The 23,579-nt window shown below is 46.1% G+C and overlaps 2 protein-coding genes and 1 long non-coding RNA gene across 3 annotated transcripts in view; all 3 read right to left on the reverse strand.

The window, feature by feature from the left end:
* Positions 1–23,579, reverse strand: part of LOC308057486 (uncharacterized protein) — a gene marked incomplete at its 5' end in the record, with an annotated part of 607,752 nt that overhangs the window by 527,906 nt on the left and 56,267 nt on the right. The gene's annotated exons all lie outside the window — the stretch shown is intronic.
* On the reverse strand, positions 557–8,373 carry LOC308057462. Its single transcript, XR_013925272.1, has 4 exons — positions 7,220–8,373; positions 6,731–6,850; positions 1,089–1,554; positions 557–609 (listed from the first exon to the last, which is right to left on the reverse strand). It is a non-coding gene; the product is annotated as an uncharacterized lncRNA (long non-coding RNA).
* LOC308057444 (olfactory receptor 10AG1-like) lies at positions 19,384–23,534 on the reverse strand. The gene has a single exon (XM_080411548.1). It carries the CDS (start codon positions 21,535–21,537, stop codon positions 20,536–20,538), a length of 1,002 nt encoding a protein of 333 aa, XP_080267674.1. The 5' UTR covers positions 21,538–23,534; the 3' UTR covers positions 19,384–20,535.

The following is a 23,579-nucleotide window of genomic DNA, read 5'->3' on the forward strand; positions in this document are numbered from 1 at the left end:
AAAGTAGCGTCTAATAAACAATAATAGGATAAAAAAAAAAAGGGAGGATTGTGAGAAACTATGGACTAGGGTATTGTTTATTAAGATTTATGTTAAGCTCAATGTAAAGGTTAGGCAACAAAAGATATGAAAACGCTTATGCAAACAGCTACCAGACACCGCTTGTGTAAGATAAGATAACCGCAATACACAAACTAAACCAGACACCAGGGCAAACAACCCCATATAAGGACATATGAGTGAGGGGTCAACTATGGGACAAAGAAGGAAGACTTCTTACTTCGGCCTCAACGACCACCAGGAGGCAGAAAACGACCCCCTAACAACAACTGAAGCATGCGCAGAGTACCTCCACTACTTCATGAACACGGAAGTAAAAATGTATAAAAAGGGACTGTTTGAACTGCTCAGCACGGCAGTTGGCGGAGCGCAGACTCCCCTGTCGTCCAGCGCTGCTTTTGCTCCTATTCTACTTGCTATAATTAATAAAATTTTAATTGGATTATGATCCGTTGCGGTCTCAATTTATAACAACTCCCCTTTGAATCTCTCCTGCTCACCACGCTTTGTGGCACAGGGTCCTGTAACGGTTCAGCACCCATGATGATGCTCAAAACACGATGTCTGGCTTCATGAGCGAAAGGGCGGGGTGTGTTTGGTTTTGGTTTTGTTTTTCAGAAATAAAGAATGTTGTCTCCAGGAATAGTACACAAAGACGTAAAAAACCCTCCAGATTTTGAAATAAAGTAGTAAAAAAAAAATTAGCCTGGGCCTGACTGCTAGAATGTACTTGGGTACGTAACCTGCACATCCCAGTTTTGAGCTCGGGAACCTGCCCAATGACAGGGTAGTTACATAGTCATCTGGCGTATCTTGTACTACATTTTCATACACCAGTTGCAAACAACATCTCTTTAAGCATCTTCAACCTTGACAACTCCAACAGTCTTGCTTCCACTGGTTTTCTAAAGAAGGGAACGTTCCACTCCCCCCAGCACCTCTGCTGACAAGTTGTTGGTTACTGTTATCTCCAGCACCCACCGGTGGTCTCTGTTTTGAGACTAGAAGGGCAGGTGGGACAACCTCACCGCAAAGAAGCTGCCTCTCCCCCTCCAGAAACCTCGGTAAAAAGACTCACTAGCTAGATGGTAGAAAAAGCTAAGCTCCTCCAGCCAGCCCACCTCATGGAACAGGGAATTTGCCCCTTCCCGCCCTTTTCCTGACCCTCCTACTGAACCCCCCTACAGGCACAAGTACCTCGCTGAGCCCAGGGGTTATTACAGTCCTGTTAACACTTAAAGTTGGAAAAAAGAGCGGAATGCCCCGACTGTGCCTTCTGACGCTCATCACCACCATGCAACAGGCTCACGGCAAAACCCATCTCTCACCTTGCTGACCTCCAGGAAACTGTACGCTCTGCAGCCCTCGTTCTTCTGCTCTTCCATTTCCTGGCTAAATCCTTCCCCCTTGCACTGCTCTACGCTCTCCGGGTTCTCGAAGGCCCAGCCTCGTCACCTGTATGCTTCTCTGACATCGTCACAAGTATTGCAGCACCTGCAAGAGCACAAACATCATCTTTACAGCGATAAAGAGACACTCCAGCTGCTCAGGACTCAAATCCCCGGTGGATTTTGTTTCAAAGCAACAAACTTCAGGAACTGGACACTGAAAGGTGGTCTAATGCTCCTGAAGGTGCTTGAGTTTCCCGACGTACTTTTTGAGATTTTGGCACGAGGATGCAAGCTGTTTTAATGCAGTGCTTAATTCTGAAGAGGGCTTTAGTTGTCCATTCAGACAGCCAAGTCCATCCTTGGCAAATAAATTTGCTGCAGAAATGACATTTGTTTCTGTGGGAAGTCTCCCACAGTTCTGAGCAGCTTGGAACTTCCCCATGTGAACACAGCATCTACCTGTTTCTGTTCCTCCCTTCCTCCGTTTTTAGGGAAAGACTGCCAACATCGGAGGCAAGGTTAACGGCAAACTTTCTTCCTTGCTCTTCTACCTCTGGAGTCACCGGAAAAAACAATTGTCTGTCTCTGTTCCATGTTGTGCTGGACAAAACAAAAAGTCGAAGGCTGGAATCATGAATCCCTCAAGATGGAAACATCTCTGGGGAAGGATGCAACTTGACAGATGTGACAAACTAAGTTACTACAGAGACAATAATAGCAAAGGATAGTCCAGAACCTGTGGATTATCACGAATCCATTCTTACACAAATTTGCAGGTAGAAGGAATGAGAAACACCGAGTGACACCCATCGTTTGTCTGAGTGATGGGTGTCTGGTCTTTGCTCCCATAAGGATGCAAAGCCTGCAGCAGAAGCGAGAAGGCAAAGCCATATCTGGGTTTTATTCCGAGACAGCTCACAGAACAGTGAAATAATTTACACAGTTCCCCTCTGGACACCAAGTAATCCCAGAAAAGGTTCCGTTTGCTAAGATACAATCTTTGTGCTACTGCCCTCAAACAGGCACGCAGACAAAACAGACAACCTAACTGTGCACGCTCTTAACAACCGTGAGCGCAGCACAGGCGTACTAAAACACAAAAGCTCTCACCATTCTCTGAACAGGTGCCCAGGAGGATTTCACTGCACGGACCTTCACAGACATTTTGGAAAAAAAATTCCGACACGTACGCCACATTAACTGTATCGATTCAAGCACTAAGAAGATGTAAAGGTTACCGAATGTCCTCTGACTCTGCCCCGTAACAGCTTTCGCAGCGATCGGCATCCAAAGCATTTGGATCAAATACCTTTTCTTCTTCTTTCCCCAGTTCTAAGACAAAAGAGGATTGATAGTGACGAGGCACGTCTAGAAACGCCACCTTGTACTTCTGCTCTACGCACAGAAACTGTTCTACACGTGAAGGAAATGATTTTGTGCCACCGTACAGCTGGGGCACAAATATGTTCTTAAGTGCAGAAGGCTGCAGAGGGACTCTTAACAGAGGAGACGAGAGCTGGTGACAGCTGAAACCTGCCAAAGGGCAAGACACGCCTCCAGAAAACTCAAACAGGACCTTTGCTTTCCCAAAACAAACGCAAAAGGTCTGTAAACTTTGGCGTTCGGAATAAGTGAGCCAAGGAACTGCATGTCTAAAATTTTCAGAAACATGGGTTCTTATGGGAAGAGGCCCCTTAAAACCAGGCTGTTCCACTCCAAATCCTGAAGGACAGGACCAAGTCTGCCGGGTTACGGAAGCCCTACAAGCTCACTGTCTAGGCACCGCCGCACTTAAGAGCCTCGAGAAGGCGGCTTCTTGGATAACTAAGGCCAGGGCAGGTGATAAGTCACACAACCGAGGGGACAAAATGTTATCGGGACCCTCTTTGTTGAGATTGGGAGGTGTAACAGGTGGACAGAAGTGAGTATTTAGAGACATCTGTAGTAGCCACAGAAAAAAAAGAGATTTTAATTAGGAAGTATGAAATAGGCATGAAAATCAATCGTTAAGCTCACTTTATGGTAGTTATGATCAAGCAAATAAAAAATTTTAGAAAAAATATACCCATTCTTAAACCACTGTATGAGACTTACTTTCTACAGCTTACAACATTCAAACAAGGTGAGAGTACAACTAAGAATTCAACCAGTATGGGTTTTGATGCTGTAACTACACTAAAAGATATCGTCAGGAAGAATGAGGCTTAATAATTCCTACGCTTTGCCAAAGCCATGGTTCCTGCCATTTGAAGAACACCTGTACAACACACGGAGTCTTTCGAGATCCAGCAACCAGTAACAGCTTTCTGAATGCAATCGGTAGCTGCCTGTCGAGTCGTCTCAGAGAGCACCCGGAGGTGTTACCGAAATCTCGGAATGAAGAACTTATCGACACCAATGTGATGTAGATAAGCAGACACTTCTTCATTGACGGCCAGGTGCGTGAGCGAGTCCTCTCACGATCAACGCACACCAGGTCCCAAACTCAGATTCCATATATAGAACTTATTCATACATATTCATTAAGTATTCATGCATAATCATAACATTTCCCAGAAATCATTAACATATTCTCCTCCCATATCCGATTCTGCGCAATAAAGCTTAGAAAGGTCCAGAAATGGGTCTGGGGTACGATTTGGGTAGGTGGTATATGAGTCGGTGGTCGCGATCTCCCCCTGCCGGAATTACCTTTTACTAAAGTTCACGGTTTCTTGGCAGGTAACCACAAGCTGTTCCAGTCGACTCTCCCCAGTTCCCATTAATCCTACATTCTGACATCTCAATATACTTTCTATATACAAAAGACTAGTTAGATACAAAGGAACCTTTCAAACCCTAAATGATTACTTAAGCTTCAACAATGATTCCAACCCATTCTTCTAGCCTTAGTACAAAATGTACAAAGGGTCTCACAACTACTTTTACTAAATAATCATAACTTTCTTCAACATATATTTTTATCCTCCTATATTTCTATTCTATAAAATAACTCTATAAAATCAGATAATCAAACCAATAAAATCAATTGATCTCAACTCTTTAACAAATCGACAACAGAGGTACTGCACACAGCTTGGATACTATAAAGAAACTGCAGCACACAAAACCCCACATGCAAAGTTTCGTGCTGTTAAGGTGGTCCTCGACTCGCACGCAGGTACGACACACGGCGCTGGAAAACTCGGTCCGTGTTAAAAGGAAATGAAACAGTAAAGAAAAAGAAAAATAAAAAAAATGCAATCCTCTATCGCTATCCAGTGGAAATGAATGAGATGACATCCCAGCACAGAATGCAACCTACCACAGAAATCATTAAGCTGTTAACTATTTGAATGTAACTATGATCAGAAAAAGCCTCCACATACTACTCCATAATATTTTACTAAATTTAAGGTTAATGTTAAATAAAATGTATTTTTAACTAAGAAATTTAAAGTGCCGAAGCAGCTAAGTGGCAGAACCAGGCCCCGTCCCTAGCACAGCCCTAATCCAAGGCTGATTTAAAACCCAGCCCGGTTAATCAGTGGGAGAACAGAGAAGCAACAGATGATCAATCTGTGGCCACAGGTGCTTTCAGAAACACAGGCGGTTTTGGGAAAATTGGTGCATGTGAATAGGAACTGCTCTTTCAAAGACTAAGCGCGCTTGAAGGAGCGTGTGAGTTAAAGCGGGCAGAAAGAAGATCACGATCCGAGGAGGAGCCTGGAACCGAGGCAGAGACTGGAACCGAGCAGGTGAATCAACTGGGACAGGGTCAGGTGATGGATTCACAGAACCGACAGGACCAAATGAAACTCCTAAAAACCTCAGACATCGACTAATGATCTGATAAGCGTGTATAACCTACGCTGTATCCCTTGGTTCTCTGCCACCCGCTGGGGTGGTGGCCCAGCTTTGAGTCGTGACTGAAGCGCGGCGGTACCCACGTCTGTGTGGATTTTTCCTTTACCAGACAATACTGCTGTAGTTGCCGTTTAAATAACTGACTGAACATCAAGTGTTACTAACAGAAACTGATAATCGGAGAGTTTCACAAAGGTGGGTGGACACTTCCAGTCTCACTTGCCACACACATGGTGGAAATCAAACTCGCCGTATCCTTTTTCCAGACAGCAGAAGAAATTGCTCGTTGCGTGCAACGCAATTTGATCGCTTTCAAAAAGCCTCTCCTGGATGAGACACTTTGCTCCCTGCAAGTTTCTCTTCCTCTCCGTTGATAATATAGTGAGCGAGAGCAACCGGTTCAGACCGAGTAATCCCAGTGGAGGCTGGCGACACAAGTAAGGCAGGAGGCCCGTATGTGGAAACAGAGAATTGGGTACAAAAAAGCGGGGTTTGACCCCAGACGTTACATTTGTCACGCCACAGCCTCTGAATACAGAAAGGCTGCTAAGTGACACAACGGTAAGAACGCTATCACCTCACTTCTGTGACACCAGAAGGTCTCGTTACCTACCCACTGTTCAGCTCTTGGCTTAGTTTAGCCTTTCAGCTTTAAGAACAGAAAAGCTAAATCTGTGTTACAACAAATCAGCAACTTTAGTTCATGCCAATACACAGAACTACACCATCTCCCAGCACAGGTAACAAGGACCTCACGTTTTAGAAAGACAAAGTCTTGCAGTATTACTGTTAGACTGCAATGCTACCAGAATCGTTCCCGGTTTGTTCTGAAGCAGAACAGTAAGCCGTAACATGTCAAAAAATACGGAGGAGAGGTTTATGTAGCCAAGGACCACTTACTCCAACTCGTAACTGATAAATCAACTGAAATCTATGAATCGGGTATGCATTAACACACACAAAGCAAACGTAGTAAGACGCAAGTTTAGGCTTAAGGGTCAAGTCAGCGGAGCCTTCCCTGGAGAGAGGCTCTTTCCTCCAACCAGCTCGTCCCGTTGTCGGCCTCCTAGGATTTAAAAATGCAACCAAAGTAAAGTTTTGCCAGAGCAGCTGCTTGATTTCTAGTAGGAAAAGCCTGTTCACTCAGCAGCTTTGCTCCTGAAACGCATCAATGAGCCCTTGTCCCAATTTCAGAGGGACCAGGCAAAGACTTGCCTCGCAAAAGTACCGAGTATAACGTATATACACATACACAGGACCTTGTCTGATCTACCAGTGTAATAGATTTGTGTCCTATAAACTTTTCAAGAGTTTGTGGTGTTTACAACGTTGTGAATTCAGCCATCCCTTGTTCCCATGGACCTCATAGCAGGCATACGCTGATGGAAAGGCTGTGAGAGCATCCATTCAAGAATGGCAGAATAGCATCTTACCGTGTCTCTCTGCTTCTGGAGTCACACGATTGGCAGCTTTATCCAAGTGCTGTTTAAACGGCTTGTGCTCGACGTCCTGCTGAGGCTCTCCTGCTCCGTCCATGGCATCGACGCTCAAATCTGAAAGCAGCGAGCAAGGAAAGCGGTCTATGAACACACATTTGTTACGGCCTGTGGCAAGCTGAGGAAGTGAAAAGACAGAATCTTTCAGCCAGCAGGGTAAGAACGTGCCAAACCGGGAGAGCACGTACGGCTAGGGTCAAGTGACTGACAGGGAATAAAACACACGGTGCAGCACCCTAAACGGCCCTCCCAGGTATGGGGTTTGGTTTGGTGTCCCAGAAGGACCGTTTCCAACTTCCAAGAAAGCGTTACCCTGAAAGGTAGACGCGCTTAAGGCAAAAAGCCAAAAGCAAACCCCTCAAAGCCCAGAACCGTTTGCAGGAACACAGGAGTTAAGCCTAAAATTGGCTGAAAACCGCCTCCTACCTCTTCCCCTACCACCTCTCCCCCTTCAACATCAGCACATTTCCTCGCGATCCCTTTTCACAAAAACCACTGAGGTCTGTCGTATCGGCTCGGTGCCGAAGCACCACGATGCGCTTGCTGGCTACATGCTCTCTTAGAAGGCTGACAGCTTCTCCGCACACAACAGCCGAGGCTTCCAGCCTCTCCGGCCTTCCCACGCCCTGTGAAACGTGAGGAAGGCAAAGACCGATGACATCACAGGGGTCAGGAGGAAGTCAAGATGCCCTACATTCGGAGCCCGACGCATTACCCAGAGGAATTACCCCAGCAGAACAAGAGGCAGGAACAATTGGTAGACAGGCAGATAACATGCACGGCAGCGATACCCACGTCAGACTTGCAGGGCGCTTCCAGTCACTTCATCCCGCAACTTTGTTTTGAATTTAGTTAAAAGGTAATCAGATTCTTAACGCTCATTCTGCTTTTATAACTGCTGGAGAAAGGCTAAGACGTGGCATTGGCGTTACAGTCAGAATTCAAGTACACGAATCACGGCAAAGCTGTGCCTCGTCAAGTGACTTCCCAAGCAGGGTCTGGAGCCTCTCAACGAGACAGTCAAATCTGGAGTCCCAAGGGAACTCTGTGCCAGCTCCACCAGTGCGACTGAGCTCTCTGACAAAGTACGCCGCCATACAGAAATGTAAATGGGTTTATCCCTCGGGCTCATTTACAATCTAGAAAAATAACACCACCCGACCGGACGCGCTGGTTTAAGCGCCCAGCGGGCCTGGCTGCGTAACCACGAGGGACCAACAATTCCTGCCCGGCTGTTGCCCGAGCAGCAGCGCAGCACTCGGCAGCAGCGGGCACACGGAGCCTCGCGGGCCCTGGGCAAGTGCAAAAGTTGTAAGTTATCCCTCCGCAGTCTGCAGTCCGACTCGCAAGCGCAAGGCACGCGTGGAAAAGTAACATCTAGATGGATCTTCGGTTTAGCTCCCCTTGATCTGTCAACGTACGATTCCGGATGAACCTGGGTACAAAGGAAAAATGAAAGACCCCCGTTTCACCGGGAAGCAAATCCAAAGGCCTCTTCCCCTCGGCTGCTCCGGCCCAGGAGCTGACTGTCACGACACGGGATCAGCGAGACCCCTGAGCTGCTGCCGCCTGACCCTCCCCGGTAGCTAAGCACTTACCGTCTGTAATACTTTTTAGAAAAAACAACAATGGGGAGGGGGGGGCGGAGCCCGCCGCCGGCTTTTCCTCCCCTTGCCCCTCGCAGGGGCTGAGGAGGCTCCTGAGCCGCCCCCCCGCCGCAGCGTTACCGCGGGCCCCGATGCGGCCCCTGCGGCCCCAGCCCGCTGCCACGGCCCGGCCGGCGGCTGGGGGAAAGACAAAGCCCCGCGCAGAGCTGCGGCGGCTGCGGCGGCTGCCCGGGCACCCGGAGGCGGCGGGCGGGGGCGGCAGGGTGCCGCGGGCCGACCCCGCTCCCCGGCCCCGCCGCCGCAAGGGAGCACCGGGGCCGCCCCGCCGCCGCTCCTCGCCTCCTCGCTGAGGCAGCGGCGCAGCTCCGAGAAAAAAAAAAAAAAAAAAAAGTCAGCACCGCGAGCAGCCCGCTGACCGCCGCCACTGCCGGGGAGAAGAGAACCGCCGGCAGCCCCGCCGGGCCCGGGCCGGGCTGCCCGCCTCAGCCCGCCCGCCGCCGGCACCGGGCGCTCCCGAGCGCCGGCCCGCCACGTCCCCCCGACGGCCGCCCCCGGGCTCACCCCCCGGCCCCCGGCCGCCCGCAGCCCACCCGCTCACCCGGCGCCACCGCACGTCCCGGCCCGAAAGGCTCCCGGCTCCCGGTGTCGCGCGGGTCGGCCATGACCCCGCCTCCCGGGGCCGCGTGCGCGGCCGGAAGCCCCGCCCCGAGGCACCACGCCCGTTCTGCGCATGCGCTGCCCCTGGTTGGGATGGGGCCCTTCGCCTGGCTGGAGCGCTGCTGCCATCTAGCGGAAAAAATGGATACTACAATCGATCTATCTAACACTGCACAGTTTATTATAGGGATGGCATCAAAAACAACAAATGCTAAGAAAGAAAAACAGCTGAGCAGGTTTTTCTGAATTACGGTGACTGAATTGGCTGAAAGGAGGAAGCAAAAAGGCCATTTAGCACACCCTCGGTATCACCAAGTACTCTTACAGAATGAGGCCTTCCCACTCGGCTAGCACTAGCTGGGATAAATACTGGTAACAACTGGTTGCTGTTTCTGTCCCCTAGTCTGCTCCGAGGACTAAGTGATACGTTCCCCCTCTGTGAATATCATTAACGGTATCTGGCTTCGCTTTCCTTTGGTCATTTCTGTGTTTTTTAAAAATCGTATTTGCGTAGGTGAAAAGGGAAAGATATGATGCTTACTTTTTAGATTAATTGCCATGGCTGAAGTTGGAGAGTCCAGGAAAATGTAAGCTGGCTGAAGAAACGGGTCGACCTCAAAGCTGTGTCTATCTCCAAACAAGAGAAATCCTGTTTCTCCCAATGAGCAAGGATCATTGTTAAATAGCCATCACATTACCACATCGCCAACATATAATGCCTAATGCTATGTGTTTTTATATGTAACAAAATCATACGTGCATTTATTTCTCGTTTGAGAATGCTGCCTATGGAGGGGTTCTCTGCGCTGTATTTCAGAGACCTGTAACTTGGGCTGAATTTAGACCTGAATACGCCACCTAGAAATGAATCCAGTTTTGATGCAAAAGCAAAGGGGACAGATGTTCTGCTTCTTTTAGAAGTTGTTTCAGTGGCTAACTGCCTTCACATAGACCTCAGTTTCACTTTTTTTAAAAATGTGAATGGTTTTAGTGTTCAGCAATAGGTTCTTCACATATGTCTTCTGCATAAATGTCAGTTCCTGTTAAAATCAATTTATAAAATACTACACCAACTAACTTAAGATGATCTCTTACCTTACAGGCAAACTTGAAGGACACCAATTTGAAACTCTTGCGTTGTACAACCTGTTTTCCCAAGCTCAACTTTTATGCTCCTTCTCTGGGTTACATACCGTTTTCCAAGAACTTAAGATTCTGAGAACTGAACTAAGCATAATATTCCAGCATCTGTCTCATTAATGATGTGAAATAACATCTCAATTCCTGTTTGTTACTATACCATACATAGATTCAAGGATGAAGTGACTCCCTTGCTTTATGACATCACACCAACCTCTCCGCCATTACACCTAAAGCCTCCTCAGCCATCGCTTACCACCTATGCAGTTCCCACATACTGATATGGAGAAATAGTGTGAAATGGGGACGCTTAACACCGACTGTGATTGTATATGTCTACTCAGGAATGTGGGTATGGTGACTGGTCATGGGTGCGGTGTCTGGTCACATAGGCACACAGCTTTGAGGAGACAACTACAGTTTTGAGGAGACGCCTGCCCCTCTTCCTCTAACAAAGGGGAGACGGGGAGACGCCTGCCCTTCCTCTAACAAAGGGGCTATTTTAAAAAAGAATGAGAAAAGGATGAGAGATATTCCAATGCTATCTAGAGGGAGGGAGTGCTAAGTTTCCTTGCTGGAGAAGATCGGATGGTCACAAGAACATGAATCACCTACAAACCTGCAAGACCACCACACTCCAGGAAACGGACTGATAAGCTAATTAACATACAAAGCAGGGTTTATTAACGAATATGTATAGGCGTTAATTGAATATTCATTTGTTTCATTGTATAAATGTGGGATGGTTCGTCACTTCGGGTATGCACGCTTGTGGAGGAGCGATCCCCCGTGCATCTGCGCGCAATAAACATACCTACTTTATAACTTTCGAGTTATAGAGTCTAATTCCGTATGCCACAGTCACCCTGGCTGACTACCTTAATTTCTACTTTGGTGGGACCCCTCATAATGTTGTTATTGGTTCTGACTTTCGGACCCTGTATCATTCATAAATTTGTAACTTTTGTGAAAAACAGGTTGGAAAAAGTGCAGCTAATGGTGATGAAGCAATCGGAACTAGAGATGAAAATCATACCAAATGAAAATCCTGAATGAGATGCAGCTTGTGAGGTATTGTCTAGGTTTGATCAGCAAATTACTTATAAATAAAAGAAGGGGGGAATTGTAATAAGTAACTAAAGGTAATTTGCTGATCAACCAAGTTAAGCAAGAGGAACAAACCCGTTGTGGTGGTCTTAAGAACTTCCTGTTTAACAAGAAGAGATATGTCCACAATGTGATCTTGCTACACCAAACATGGGAACGTCCTGTCTGACAAGAAGCCACGATAACAGAAGCAGCAGAGGGGCTACTGAAGGTGTCAGAAGCAACCTCGGGGAAGATAAAAAGAGCTGCTCTGCTTGCTTGAATTTGCGCGCCGTTGGTGGAGCAGGAGACTCCCCGGCCGCCCAGCGCTGTTTTGCTTACTTGTCGCTTGCTTTAATAAATCACATTTTCTAATTGGCCAGTCTCTGTCATTTCATTGGACAGGTAAACTCTAACGATACCTCTGGCACGACCGATTTCCCTCCAACAACGAACAACGGTAATGCTGGGGAGAGGCAATACAGTTCACCGACTTACACCCAAGCTGGTATTTCTCCTGCAGATGCCTGCTCTGTTTCAATTATGATTTCATGCCATCACACCTCAAAAGCATTATTCTCCGGAAGCCAAATCACGACCAAACACACGCAAAAACTACGCTGGCCTTCACGCCGAGTGGCTCTGCCTGCCGGTAGGCAAGCTGTAGCGCTCAGGGCTGTGCCCCCCGACCCCAGACAGCGTGGTGCCCCCCGAAAGCCGGGCTGCAGGCAGGAGCCGCCCCGGGGCCGGCAGCCGTCGGCAGGCGGGCAGGAGCCTCCCTGCCTGCAGAGAAGGGCTGGGGCTCACCCGCTCAGCGCCTCGGGGGGCAGCCAGGGCAGGGGGAGCTGAGCCCCACCGGCCTGTGAATACGGAGCCTCTGGCAGGGGCCTGCGAGCTGCTGGAAGAAAACGGGCTGCTGAAGGGGTAAGGCTCAAGGACACCGGGGTACAATCACTGTGGTGGGGGAGATCCTGACCCCCTACTCAAATGGCCCCCCAAAGAGAGTGAATCCCCCCGCCCGGGGAGCACGGGGAGTAAATTTAAAATGAACTCTACCTTTAAACTGCAGCGAGAAGGCAACTGACCGATAATTAGCTCGTAGGTGTAGGCTTTGAGCAGAACTAACCAACTTCACTGTGTAAATATGTATCGTGAGTAAAACTACGTGTGCAAGTTAGGAGGAGCGACCCCCCTTGCACCCGGCACCTCAATAAACACCCCGCTTTATAACTTACCCTGGGTTACGGAGTTTAATTCCGCACGTCAGACAGAATAAGCAGCCTTTTCACTAAGCAATTAGTTCTTCACCTACCATTTCCCCAGCTGTTCCCTCACCTGAATGCGCTCAAACATGGACCTGCAGTAAAACTCTCCTGCAGAGCCTCTGTGCCTGCTCTGCAGCCTCAGGATTTCAGGCAGGGAGAGCAGTTCGCTGCCGCTCCTCTCCTGCCCCTCCAGATGCCTTTGCTCCTGCTGCTCCCTGCCTGCTGCCCAGGGGGGATGGGGGCGGGGGGGTGGTGGTGGCTCACTCCCACCCATTGCCCTGCAGGACAGCGACATCCACCGCATTACAGACAGGGTCGGCCCAGCGAGTCTCTGCCTCCTCTTTCATGAGGGCAAGAGTATCACGTAGCAAGTTTTCACTGTATTTGTTTTTGTATTGATTTGTATTTGTATTTGTTTTTGATTATGCTCAGCTTACTTATTCAAGATTTTGTCAGCAAGCAAGCATTGCTGGTTTTCAGTCCTTGACAAAGCGGAGCTCTCCTATTACCATTCCTCTGTCAGAACTCCAAGCAAGGATTACAAAGTTCGGGAGAGAAAAAATCCTTTAACAGACTGAATTGACAGGATTTTTTTGTGTGTATGTTTTCTCTTAAAATATACAGTGAAGGCCTAATGAAAAGGCATATAATAAAAGGATTACCAAAGTTAGCATGACATTCAAAAAACAATCAAACTCTTTTCTCTTTCTCTAAGCATTAGTACATATAGTTGCACTACTTTGAATAAAAATGAATTTTGACAGTAGTCATACTATAAACACTGGAAATGCTTATTATTTTTCTTGTGCTCACTGGAATCCGTATATAATACAAAACACTAACAGTCAGACCACAGAGGATGCCAAGTGATTTGACATAATGAGTAACTGCTTTATCTGTCTTTGTCCAGGTGTTACTGTACAATACAAAATTTGCACGTGAGTCCAAAGAACAACAGACGTTGATGTTGGGATGCTGCATATTCAGTTGTTCCACTTCAATAATGAGCTAAGTGGATGTTAGGAAGAATTTCTCCGGATAAATCCTTAAATTTACCAGAGGAGGGACCTAATTTGGCAGACTTTTAGTTACCACTCCTTATCCTTTGTTTTTTTCTGTGTTCCCAAAGCCTTGCTGATGTTACAGATTTTTTGTACTTGAACATGATTGTGAACAGGAGTTGGCCATCAGGCCACAGATCAATAGGCAGTACTAATGAGAGCAAGAGTCAAGTTGAAGTTGTTTCAGTCAGATTAAGCTTGCTCTTTGCTTAGCATGGTAAATGTTGATCTGCATCGATCATCATGTTGTGTTCAGCAATCCTCTCAATTCCTCAGGACCGCTACATTCAAACAGACTTTGTGCAGAAATCTTCAAACAAACAAACCCACAACCTCCAATCCAAACAAAACAAAACTTTCATCAGTTCCAACTCCCTAACGTTTGGAGATTGTGTTAAGATCTTTTTAGATCTGTGGGTGAAAAATTGGCACAGTGGCGCAGAGCGTCATCACAGATGAATTATCTTATATGTCTGATTTTATTTTTTTTTTGTCTGCTTCCAATTTCAGATTTTCTGGAAAGGAAATTGGTTCAGTATCTCTTCCAAACATTCTTGCTACTTGACACAGTGCTTTGCAAAGAATGATGAAAACACAGTCTGTGCCATAGGGGGCAGATGATTAAAAAGAAAAGAAGCTTTGATCTGTTACTTCTGTGTCATTCAAGAGTAATACCACTGTAAATACTACTAAGATGTTACAAAAGTGTATATGAAATCAGAATATGCTACAAATATCAGAGGCAGAGACACAATAAAACATCAAAGAGCAATGAGAAAAAGGGAAAGAGAGAAATGTAAAAAGAACTTTGGAGATAGACTACTGTTAGCACAAAGCAGATTAGTAGTTCTTAAGGTGGTGGGAGAAAAGATTCTGTTTAGTAGTATAGCATGTTCCAAAATAGAAATATTTTTGTGGCGACAATTTAAACTCGGTAAAATAGATTCATTAGAGCTATTTGTTCATCTATGTAAGTGCTTTGCGAGCCACGTGATTTTAAAAAAAGCTTGATAGATATCAAATATATCTTGAACCTATGAGTTAGTAAGATCTATCCTATAAGTCACGTATACCTAATTGCATACCCGTAGTTTAAACCAAGCCTCATCATTGTTGTTGGGGCAATGCACAGGACCTTAACGAGCTGCAGGTGAAACCCCAGGATGAGTTGCGGAGTTGGTGTTTGCTTTACAGAGTCCATGCTGACTACCCAAACATCCCGGCTATTTCTGCAAAGCGGTGTTGGGGTACGCTTCCAACAGAAACCAGCGTAATGGGTATTTTCTAGGGTAACAGAGAGAGCGGCGTGTGCTAATCAGCCGCCACTTTCTGAAACTCATTATAGTTTAACAGCTGCGTTGGTGACTGATTCCAAATCTTTAGCTGCTGCTTCTGAAATGCTGAACTGCATTTCAATCTTTTGCACCTTGTTAGCAGCTCCATCTTCATCGTGGTACAGGCCAACAAATGCCCAGATACAAAGTTAAATTTCCACTAGTAGATACGGGAAGCATCCTTTCTTTTTCTTTTTTAAATCTGCAGATCCAGTTTTCCAGAAAATACGGTTCTTGATTTTTTATTCCTAATCCTATTAATCAAGTGAAATATTTTTCCCACTCCTTTTCCAACAATTTAAGGAAGTGATCATGAATAATTTTTGCTGGCAACACACATTCCTTGAAAACAGAAGTTACTGTCCATATGCCTTTGCAGTAAAATATGTCTACCTTACAGAAAACAGGAAATTAATCTTTTTCATCTTCTCACATTGAGCAAATCTCACATAACAAAATATTTAAAGAGGTACATTGGAAAAGGATCTTGTTGAAGTAATCCCTTCCAGGAGGAAGTGATCATTACCTGGAGGCCACCCCCTTTATAGAAATACCTATATAGATTTCCACATATATATATATGTGGAATATATACATATATATTACACACACACACACACACACACACACATATATATTTCCGCAAAGAAATCTACAGGTACATACGGCTTATATCACAAGCACATATAGGCACAAAAGTTCAAGGGGACAAGGCACTCCCCCCGATTATAATAGCAATGATGGTAGTGAACCTGATTCTAAATATGTTATACCTCCTGCATACTCTAACTTTTTGTAGAACTCCATCCTCGTATGCGCTTAGGCAACGTTGGCTGCTCTAAGCGACATAGTTTAACATTAGCAAACGTATGCAGGCAGAGTATGAAATTGTTGAAGGGGATTCAAGGAAAGAATGGGCTATACTATGCAGAAAATGTGGAGAAGTAGGGGAAACATGCAGAATTATTCACAAGGTGAAAAGGGGAAGCTATTTCAGGCACTCTGTTTCAGAGACAATTCAGAGAAATATTTTAACAGTCTGATTTGACAAATAACATCAAGCATACACACATAAAAAGCACACTGAAAAAACATACTCAAACATACTCCTGGAAGATGTATTTTGGGCTTTCATACCTCAAACAGCCACACATACGTGAGTAATTACATATGCATTCTCAAGTTCATATGCGTTCTGCTGTGTTTTGGAGGTTTATCTGATGAACTCACTATGAAAAAAAGGTATCATATAGGGGCTGGGATCTGATCTTTATTGTTTATTGTGATAACATAGTGTATTTTCACAGAGGTGTCTGGTTTTGCACTTTCTTAAGAAAGTCTCCAAACTATTTCGACTAATTTTGTTTTTCTAATCATCCTTTGTTACGGCTTGTAAACAGATCCCTAGCTCCAAACATAATTTAAATATATTGGGCTGCAAGTTCAAAATAATAATAATAAAAAAATCCCAACCAAACCCCCCCAAAACCCCCAAAACTGTAAGGAAGGAAAATTGAATTTCAGATAGTCTTTACTTACTACTAGGCAAGGACTGTTCATCCAGCTTTGAGCAGAATAGTGGAGTAGATGGCCTACTGCAGTTCCTTCAAACCTGGATTACCCTATAGTCTTACAAGATTCTTGGTTTTGGGTACGTTTTCAGAAGTCCCTTATGATTTAATTTACATGGAATATCTTATTACTGGCTTCCTTCAGACTGAGTGGAAAGTCAATGGCTTTGTGACCTGTAAAATCACTCTCAATGTATTGTTGGAAATGATTTTAATCAGTTCTCTGGGATGTACATCTTATTTTTCTTTGATGAAAGCCCATGATTAGGGAAAAAAAAAAAAAAAAAAAAGACATGGACCTGGAGGAATAAAGACTCAAAGTCTAAAACTCATAATAGAAGAATGAGAATTCTTAGCCTGTACAGACTACTCTTCAAGTGTGGTTCTCAAAGGATATGGCAATGAGAATTCTTTAACCACTGTGCCTGAAGCCAAAAAACCCCCACAACAAAACAGGTTTATTAATATGCAGACTTCCCTCAAACACTGCATTTTGATGCAGTTTACACTGTATACAGAAAAGTTATTTAAGCTATTATTAGCAGCAGAACATATATTAGTGCAATTGTATATGACTTTACCTTATCAGGAAATGCATAACGAAAAGCAGCAAAAGCTATAGTTCAGATGGCTACTTAATTACTTGCTATGAGTAGATCAATAAACAGCTTTGATTCTGATTTGTTTGAATATGTAAATTAAGCAATTTATCCCTGAGCAGGAATGATTTTGCAAAATGCCATGATCTCCAAGAGACAAAAAGGTGCAAAAAGTTGAGTTGCACTATTTTCTGAATTTTCTCTGATGCAATTTTATACAAAAGGGCTAGTCTATTCTAAGTGGTCGGTTGAACATCTGAAAGTTGTAACAGAAATGTTTCAACCTAGAAAAGCACCGGTGGTCAAGGCCACAAATGCTATCCTGACCCCAGGAAATCTATAGAGGTTTTACCACTGGCTTCAATACAACCAGGATTCCGCTTCCTAAGGAATACAAAAATGTAGATTTGATTTGATTTGATTTGATTTTTTTCATTTGCTTGTGTGGGCACCATAATGGAAAAAATTATATAGAAAGCTCTGTAGTGGAAGAAGCCACATGAGCACTTGGAGAGGGACTGTGAGATGAATAAGGTGTCATATTTAGCAAATAAGGCAATCCTCCGGGGTGGGGGTGTGTGTGTGTGTGTGTGTGGGGGGGGGGGGGGGGGGGGAAGAAACAGGTATGAAAAATTAGTTCCTTAGCTTAGAAGCTGTAGACTGAAACCTAGAATACGTAGCTTAGAAAGAAAATGTATTGGCCTCTTCCCTATGAACACACAAGTCATTGCTGTACTATATGTACAAACTATTACAGGTGTTATGCAAACACCGTGGTGCAATTTTTTGTTACTGTCTAGCTTAAAATGCTTTGCTGTTTCTTTCTCTCACTTAAAGAAAAAAAAAAAGAAAAAAAAACCACAAAACCCACAAACAACCCATCTCAGAATGTCTCCAGAAACCTACTTTCCAGCCCAAAAAGCTGGCTTAGAAGGAGTTTCTAAGACAATTTATCTTTCCATATAAAAGGTGAAAATGTGGAAAGGTATCTGCAAAATACACCCAACCATTTCTAAGAAGCTTAAAAATGCAAATATCTGGAACTGACTATTCCTTAAAGAAATCTTCAGTAAGCTATTATTTTGTGTGCTGCTTAATTGGTCTTTTAAATCGAGAAGCTAGGGCAAACACCTGCAATTACAGTATATATTTCTTTTATTATAATATAAATACATACTAACAAGTACAATTTGGTCCTGAAATAATAGTCTTATACATTTAGAGGAGAATCTAGAATCTAACCCTGTACTCCGTGCAAACGACGAGCTTTCTGTGAAAATTATCTCCAGCTCTGTCCCCAGGTGAATTCAACTTCTAAATACCTGCCAAAGATACATCCATATACTACTTTTTTGAAACATAAAGAGGGGAGCTAGTATCCATCAGCAGAATCTAATCACAACACTTCTAGTTTATTAACGTGATTCAGGATCCTATATGTTTAGGCCCAAGGAAGAAGAAATCATTTTCCACTTGCAGAGTCTCTGTGCTACGCTAAATTAAGCAAAATAATAGCAACAGAGACAAACCATGCGTTAGAAATAGTCCACAAACAGCAGGGAGGAGGGAGAGGAGCAACAAGCATTACAGTATCTATTAACTAACGGAATGCTTATGGAAATAGGGATAAGAGGCACATGCATGCACTCTGCTGAAAGGGAAAAGAGAAACAGGAAGAGCTGTGCAGCACATCCTGCATAGGCGATGTCCCTGGTGTCCCAGAGGGAGTTGGCCATGGCTTTGGGTAGAGTGGTGGAGATGGAGCCCAGGTCGAGCAGTGAGAGACTGAAAAGAAAAAAATACATGGGGGTGAAGAGGTGGTGGCCACAGCTTACAGTGGGGATGATGAGGCTGTTGGCCAGGAGGGCAGCCAGGTAGATGCCCAGGGAGAGCCAGAAGTGCAAGAGCTGCAGCTCCCATGTGTCTCCAAAAGCCAGGATGAGGAACTGGGTGGTGCAACTCGTATTGGACATCTGGTGCCTCCAACCATAGGGTCCTCTGCATGGAGCAAACATAGTGACAAGTCAGGAAAGACTTCTATGAGCCAAGTGAAAGCCCTTTCTCCTAGATGCGCCCCCGCTGCCCCCTGTCCCCCCTCTGCCGTTCCTAGGAGAGCTCCCTTCCGAGCCGTGGCTGGAGCTGTGCTGAGTGCTGGCCGAGTGTGCTGTGAGGAGCAGGGGCTGTGCCCGCTGGCTGCCCAGCAGTGAGCCCTGCTCTGCAGCAGGGGCTTCATGGGAACCCTGGGGGCAGGGGCCAGTCCTGGCCTTGCCCTGGCTCAGCACAAACTGCTCCCAGCGCACAAGGGCCTGTCAGCATCGGCTCTGCCCGTGCTGAGCAACGGCCATGGCCAGAGTCAGGTCAGGAGGGCTTTGTGCTGTGCTCAGGGAGAGCAGAGTGAGTGCTGAGAGGCAAGGGGACTGTCTGTGCCTGAGGGCAGAGGCAGGGAATCTGGTGTGTCCCGCCAGCTCCTTCTCAGCTGCCCAGCTCTGCTGGATGAGGAGGTACCAAGGAGCCTGGAACTTATGAGCTAAAGGCTGTGATAGCTTATAGAAGAGAGAAAACTTGTGTATTTTCAGGGAAGGCATCTGCATGGTAGGGCACAGTGGGTGGTGCCCCTATCTACCCTGTGTTAGTGTTCTCCTCAGCATTCCTCCACTGCCCCAAGCCCCCTCTGTCCCTATGTCTCCATCCTGCAGCTGTCCCTGCCAGCAGCTCTTTCTCTGGCCCCAGGGCCCTTCCCTGCCAGCGCTCACAGAGCCCACCTCAGCCCCTGTGTGCCCAGCTCTGCCCTGCAGCCGCTCCCTCTCTGCACGCCTGAAAGAACAACAGGTCACCCAAACCCTGATGGAAAAGGAAAGGATATTTTGATGTGGAAGCTAGTGGGGAGTGAAGGCACTTGCTGAAATTCCTGGTAAACCTGTGTAATGCTTTAATAGTCTGTGCCCCTGGTCTGACCTCCACAGCTGAGTTTCCATTCCTAACAAGCCAAGACACAGAGAAGTGGACGCACAGATTCAGGCAAGCACAGAGTGAAGCAGGGAACCCCTGCAATGAACATGCTCATGACACGTCCCCTTGGAAATGACCTTGGCCTGAGACGGAGTTGTGAGTACCTCTGACCCGTGCAGCACCCGATCACCAGCACAAGGACCTTGCCCTCAGTAGGGTTGCTCCTTTCACCCACAGCTTCTCCCCGCAGCCCCACGGGAGCCCCCCGGCAGGCTGAGAGCTGCCCCTGGCAGGCGGCAGAGCCCCTGCCCCAGCACACAGCCCCCGTGGCTGCAGGGACCCTGCTGGCAAGGACAGCCCTGGGCACCCCTGCCTGCACAGCCACCTTCACAGCCCTGCAGCCGGCCCTGGCACAAGGCAGCCCCAGTGGGACTTCTGGTACCATTTAGGAATATTTTACATACCCTGTGGTTTCACTTTGTCCGTAGGAGTCTCTTCAAGGCAATTCTCACTTCCTTATTCCTCAGGCTATAGATGACAGGGTTGAACATGGGAGTCACAATTGTGTAAAACAGGGCAAAGTATTTATCAGTGTCTACGGAATCCTTTGACCGTCGCTTTAAGTAGACGACTGTGGCTGAGCCATAGAAGAGCATCACCACCCCGAGGTGTGAAGAGCAGGTGGAGAAAGCTTTGTGTCTGCCCAGAACTGAAGGCATTTTCAGAATTGCCCTGATAATTGCAACGTAAGAAATAAATATGAAGGAGGCAGGAAGGACTGCAAATGCCACGATGATGGTGTACAGCATCACATGGTTCCAGAAAGTGTCTGCACAAGCCAGTTCTAGCAGGGGGGGGACATCACAGAAAAAGTGGTTAAGGTCATGGGATGCACAGACGGGTAAAGTGAACACCAGGTAGGTCTGTCCTACTTGCACTGGTACGACAGCCACCCATGACCCCACCACCAGTCTGACGCAGAGCACCCTGCTCATGGTCAGGGTGTAGTGCAGGGAGTCACATATGGCTACGTAGCGGTCGTAGGCCATGGCAGCCAGGAGTAGGCATTCGATGCTGCCCAGCAAAACCAGGAAATACAGCTGGGCAACACAGCCAAGGAAGGAGATCCTGCCATCTTCCCTCAGGAAACCCACCAGCATTTTTGGCAGGGTGACCGATGTGTAGCAGATCTCCAGGAAGGACAAGTTCCTCAGAAAGAAATACATGGGGCTGTGAAGGCTTGAGTCCACCACTGTGATGAGAGCAGTCAGGCTGTTCCCTATGAGGACCACAAGGTAGATTACCAGGAGGACTGTGAAGCACAGGCCCTGCAGGCCGGGCAGGTCAGAAAACCCCACAAGAATGAATCCAGATCCAACAGTGTGATTCTCCAAGCCTTTTCTTCGGGGCATTTTCCCTATACAGAGCAATCCAAACAACAGGCTCTTAGAGGATGCTGATGGCCTGTCCACCATCACATACGCTTCAAGCCTAGAGAAAGACTCCAAACACCAGCATACACGTGATTGCGGGATTAGGTGAGGTTGACCAAGGCCTGCATGAATGTTAGGAAATCTAACAGCGGTTGCTTGATGCAGGGAGCTTTGTAAAGAGAGGGGAGAATGGAATCCTTGAGCCTCAATGACTGGGTTTCGTCATCAGGAAAAAAGAAACTTGACTTCTTTTTAAAGGTGATTTTATTAAACAGAAGACCTGGTCGCTGATGAGAAGAAAGGAATTAAATAGATATATACTAGCCCCTTCAAGAACAGTCTTTCTTACACTCCTTGTCCAGGTCTTGTAAGAGCTGCATTTAACATCAGAACATGCAGAAGAGATAGGGTGAAAAGGAGGATGGGGAGGAAAAGGGGGAAGATAAAGCAAGGCAAGGCTGGGTAAGGAGAAGCCATCAAAACAAAGCAAGGCAGAGTATGACTTGATTCTTAGACCTGAGTGAGAGACATGAATCCCAGCTCTCCTCACATGTAAGGGCTCATCCCCTGATGCTGTGTCCACACACTCAAATATCTGGGAGGCTCTTTTAAATCTGAATCATTCCTTTTTGCACGGTGACATGTGAATCTCCTCAGAAGTAAAACACAGTTCTATCTGCCAATGAATCCAGTGACATTGATGCATCCGCAGAACATCTGAGGTAGGTAGATAAGCAGCAGCTGATGCATACATCACAAGTTTTCAGGGTGCTTAAAGACATTTTTTGCAATCAGTCAAAATGCTTCATGCAGTTTTCAGTCATACAGAAAAGAAAGAGATTAAAAGTGGGTGACCTCCCCACAACACCCAGTTTTTCCTGAGTAGGTCATGCTTTTAGAACTTCTGGAGTCCTGAATCATTTTAAATTTGCTGCTCTGTCTCCTGAATTTACGACAGCTTACAAAACCAACCGAGGACCCATTTGCTCCAATCCCAGCCCTGCAATGCTTCCCAGTCCCCTGCAAGCTCTCGTGGAAGCAGAGCGATGCTCTTGTTGTCTGAGGAACGGAGCCTTCCCTTTGCGTGTCCCACCTTTCCCAGAGCATAGACTTCTCACTGGGCACACTTGAAGGGTGTGAGCTACAAGTGAGCAGCACCGCAACGGCAGATTGCCTCTTACGAAGCAGAGACTCAGCTGAAAGATGTTGAAGAATCTCAGTTGGACATGGGGAACGAATATCCTCTTCCAGGCAGGAGACTGAGGATGCTGGCTGTGTCTCTCCAGCTGTCACTAACACCCTTTGAGAAGTTGTCTTAAACTCTGATGTATTAATGATGAGAACAGCAGGTCAGAACACACGTAATAAAAGCATTCAAAACAGCCAAGTAAAAAACATGGGGTGGTTTCCTCCAGAGAAAATTTTCATTTCACAAAAGCATGTCATCCTAAGAGTTTGATTCTCTTTCCAAGGTATTCCTGCCTTTTCCCTCTGGGTTGTATCTATCTCACAGAGGTGCCATTCAAAATTTCCCGGATAAAATTAGAGTTCACATGAGAGAAATGTCACCATAATTGTTTTCTAATCTAACTCCTTATATAAATGCACAGAAAAATGCAATACTTTTCTTAAAAAACAAACAAACAAAAAAAACCCCCAACAACTAACAAACCAACAAACAAACCAAACAAGACCTGTGAGATACCAACATCTATTTTAAACAAATGCTTTAATTCAAAGCAACCCTTCACAGGCAGATTATCCACATACCAGCATGTCCTGCTTGTTTCCAAAGTCCTCAAACATACAGGCTGTTCTTTTCAATTCTCAGATGTCTCAATGCTTGGCAAGATCACAGTTCAGGAGAGCTTTGCTCATAGGAAACTGGCAGAGTACTTCTTCCATGGTAATTGTCTCATGGGCAGCATTTGTCAAAGGTGAAGGAAGCCCATTCCAGTGAGCCCAGCCATGCTGGACAGATGCCTGTGGCTGCTTTTGGTGCTGTCTGTGCTGCCCCACTCTCTCAGCACTTCAGGGCATGCCCAAAGGGATTTAGCGTGGTCAGGAACCAAGGGGTAGGAGCA

Source organism: Falco punctatus (assembly GCF_963210335.1).
Source record: "Falco punctatus genome assembly, contig: scaffold_30, whole genome shotgun sequence".
Taxonomy (NCBI): Eukaryota; Metazoa; Chordata; class Aves; order Falconiformes; family Falconidae; genus Falco; species Falco punctatus.

Coding starts and splice junctions, on each gene's coding strand:
- LOC308057444 (XM_080411548.1), bottom strand. CDS start 21,537: ATGGTGGACAGGCCATCAGCATCCTCTAAGAGCCTGTTGTTTGGATTG.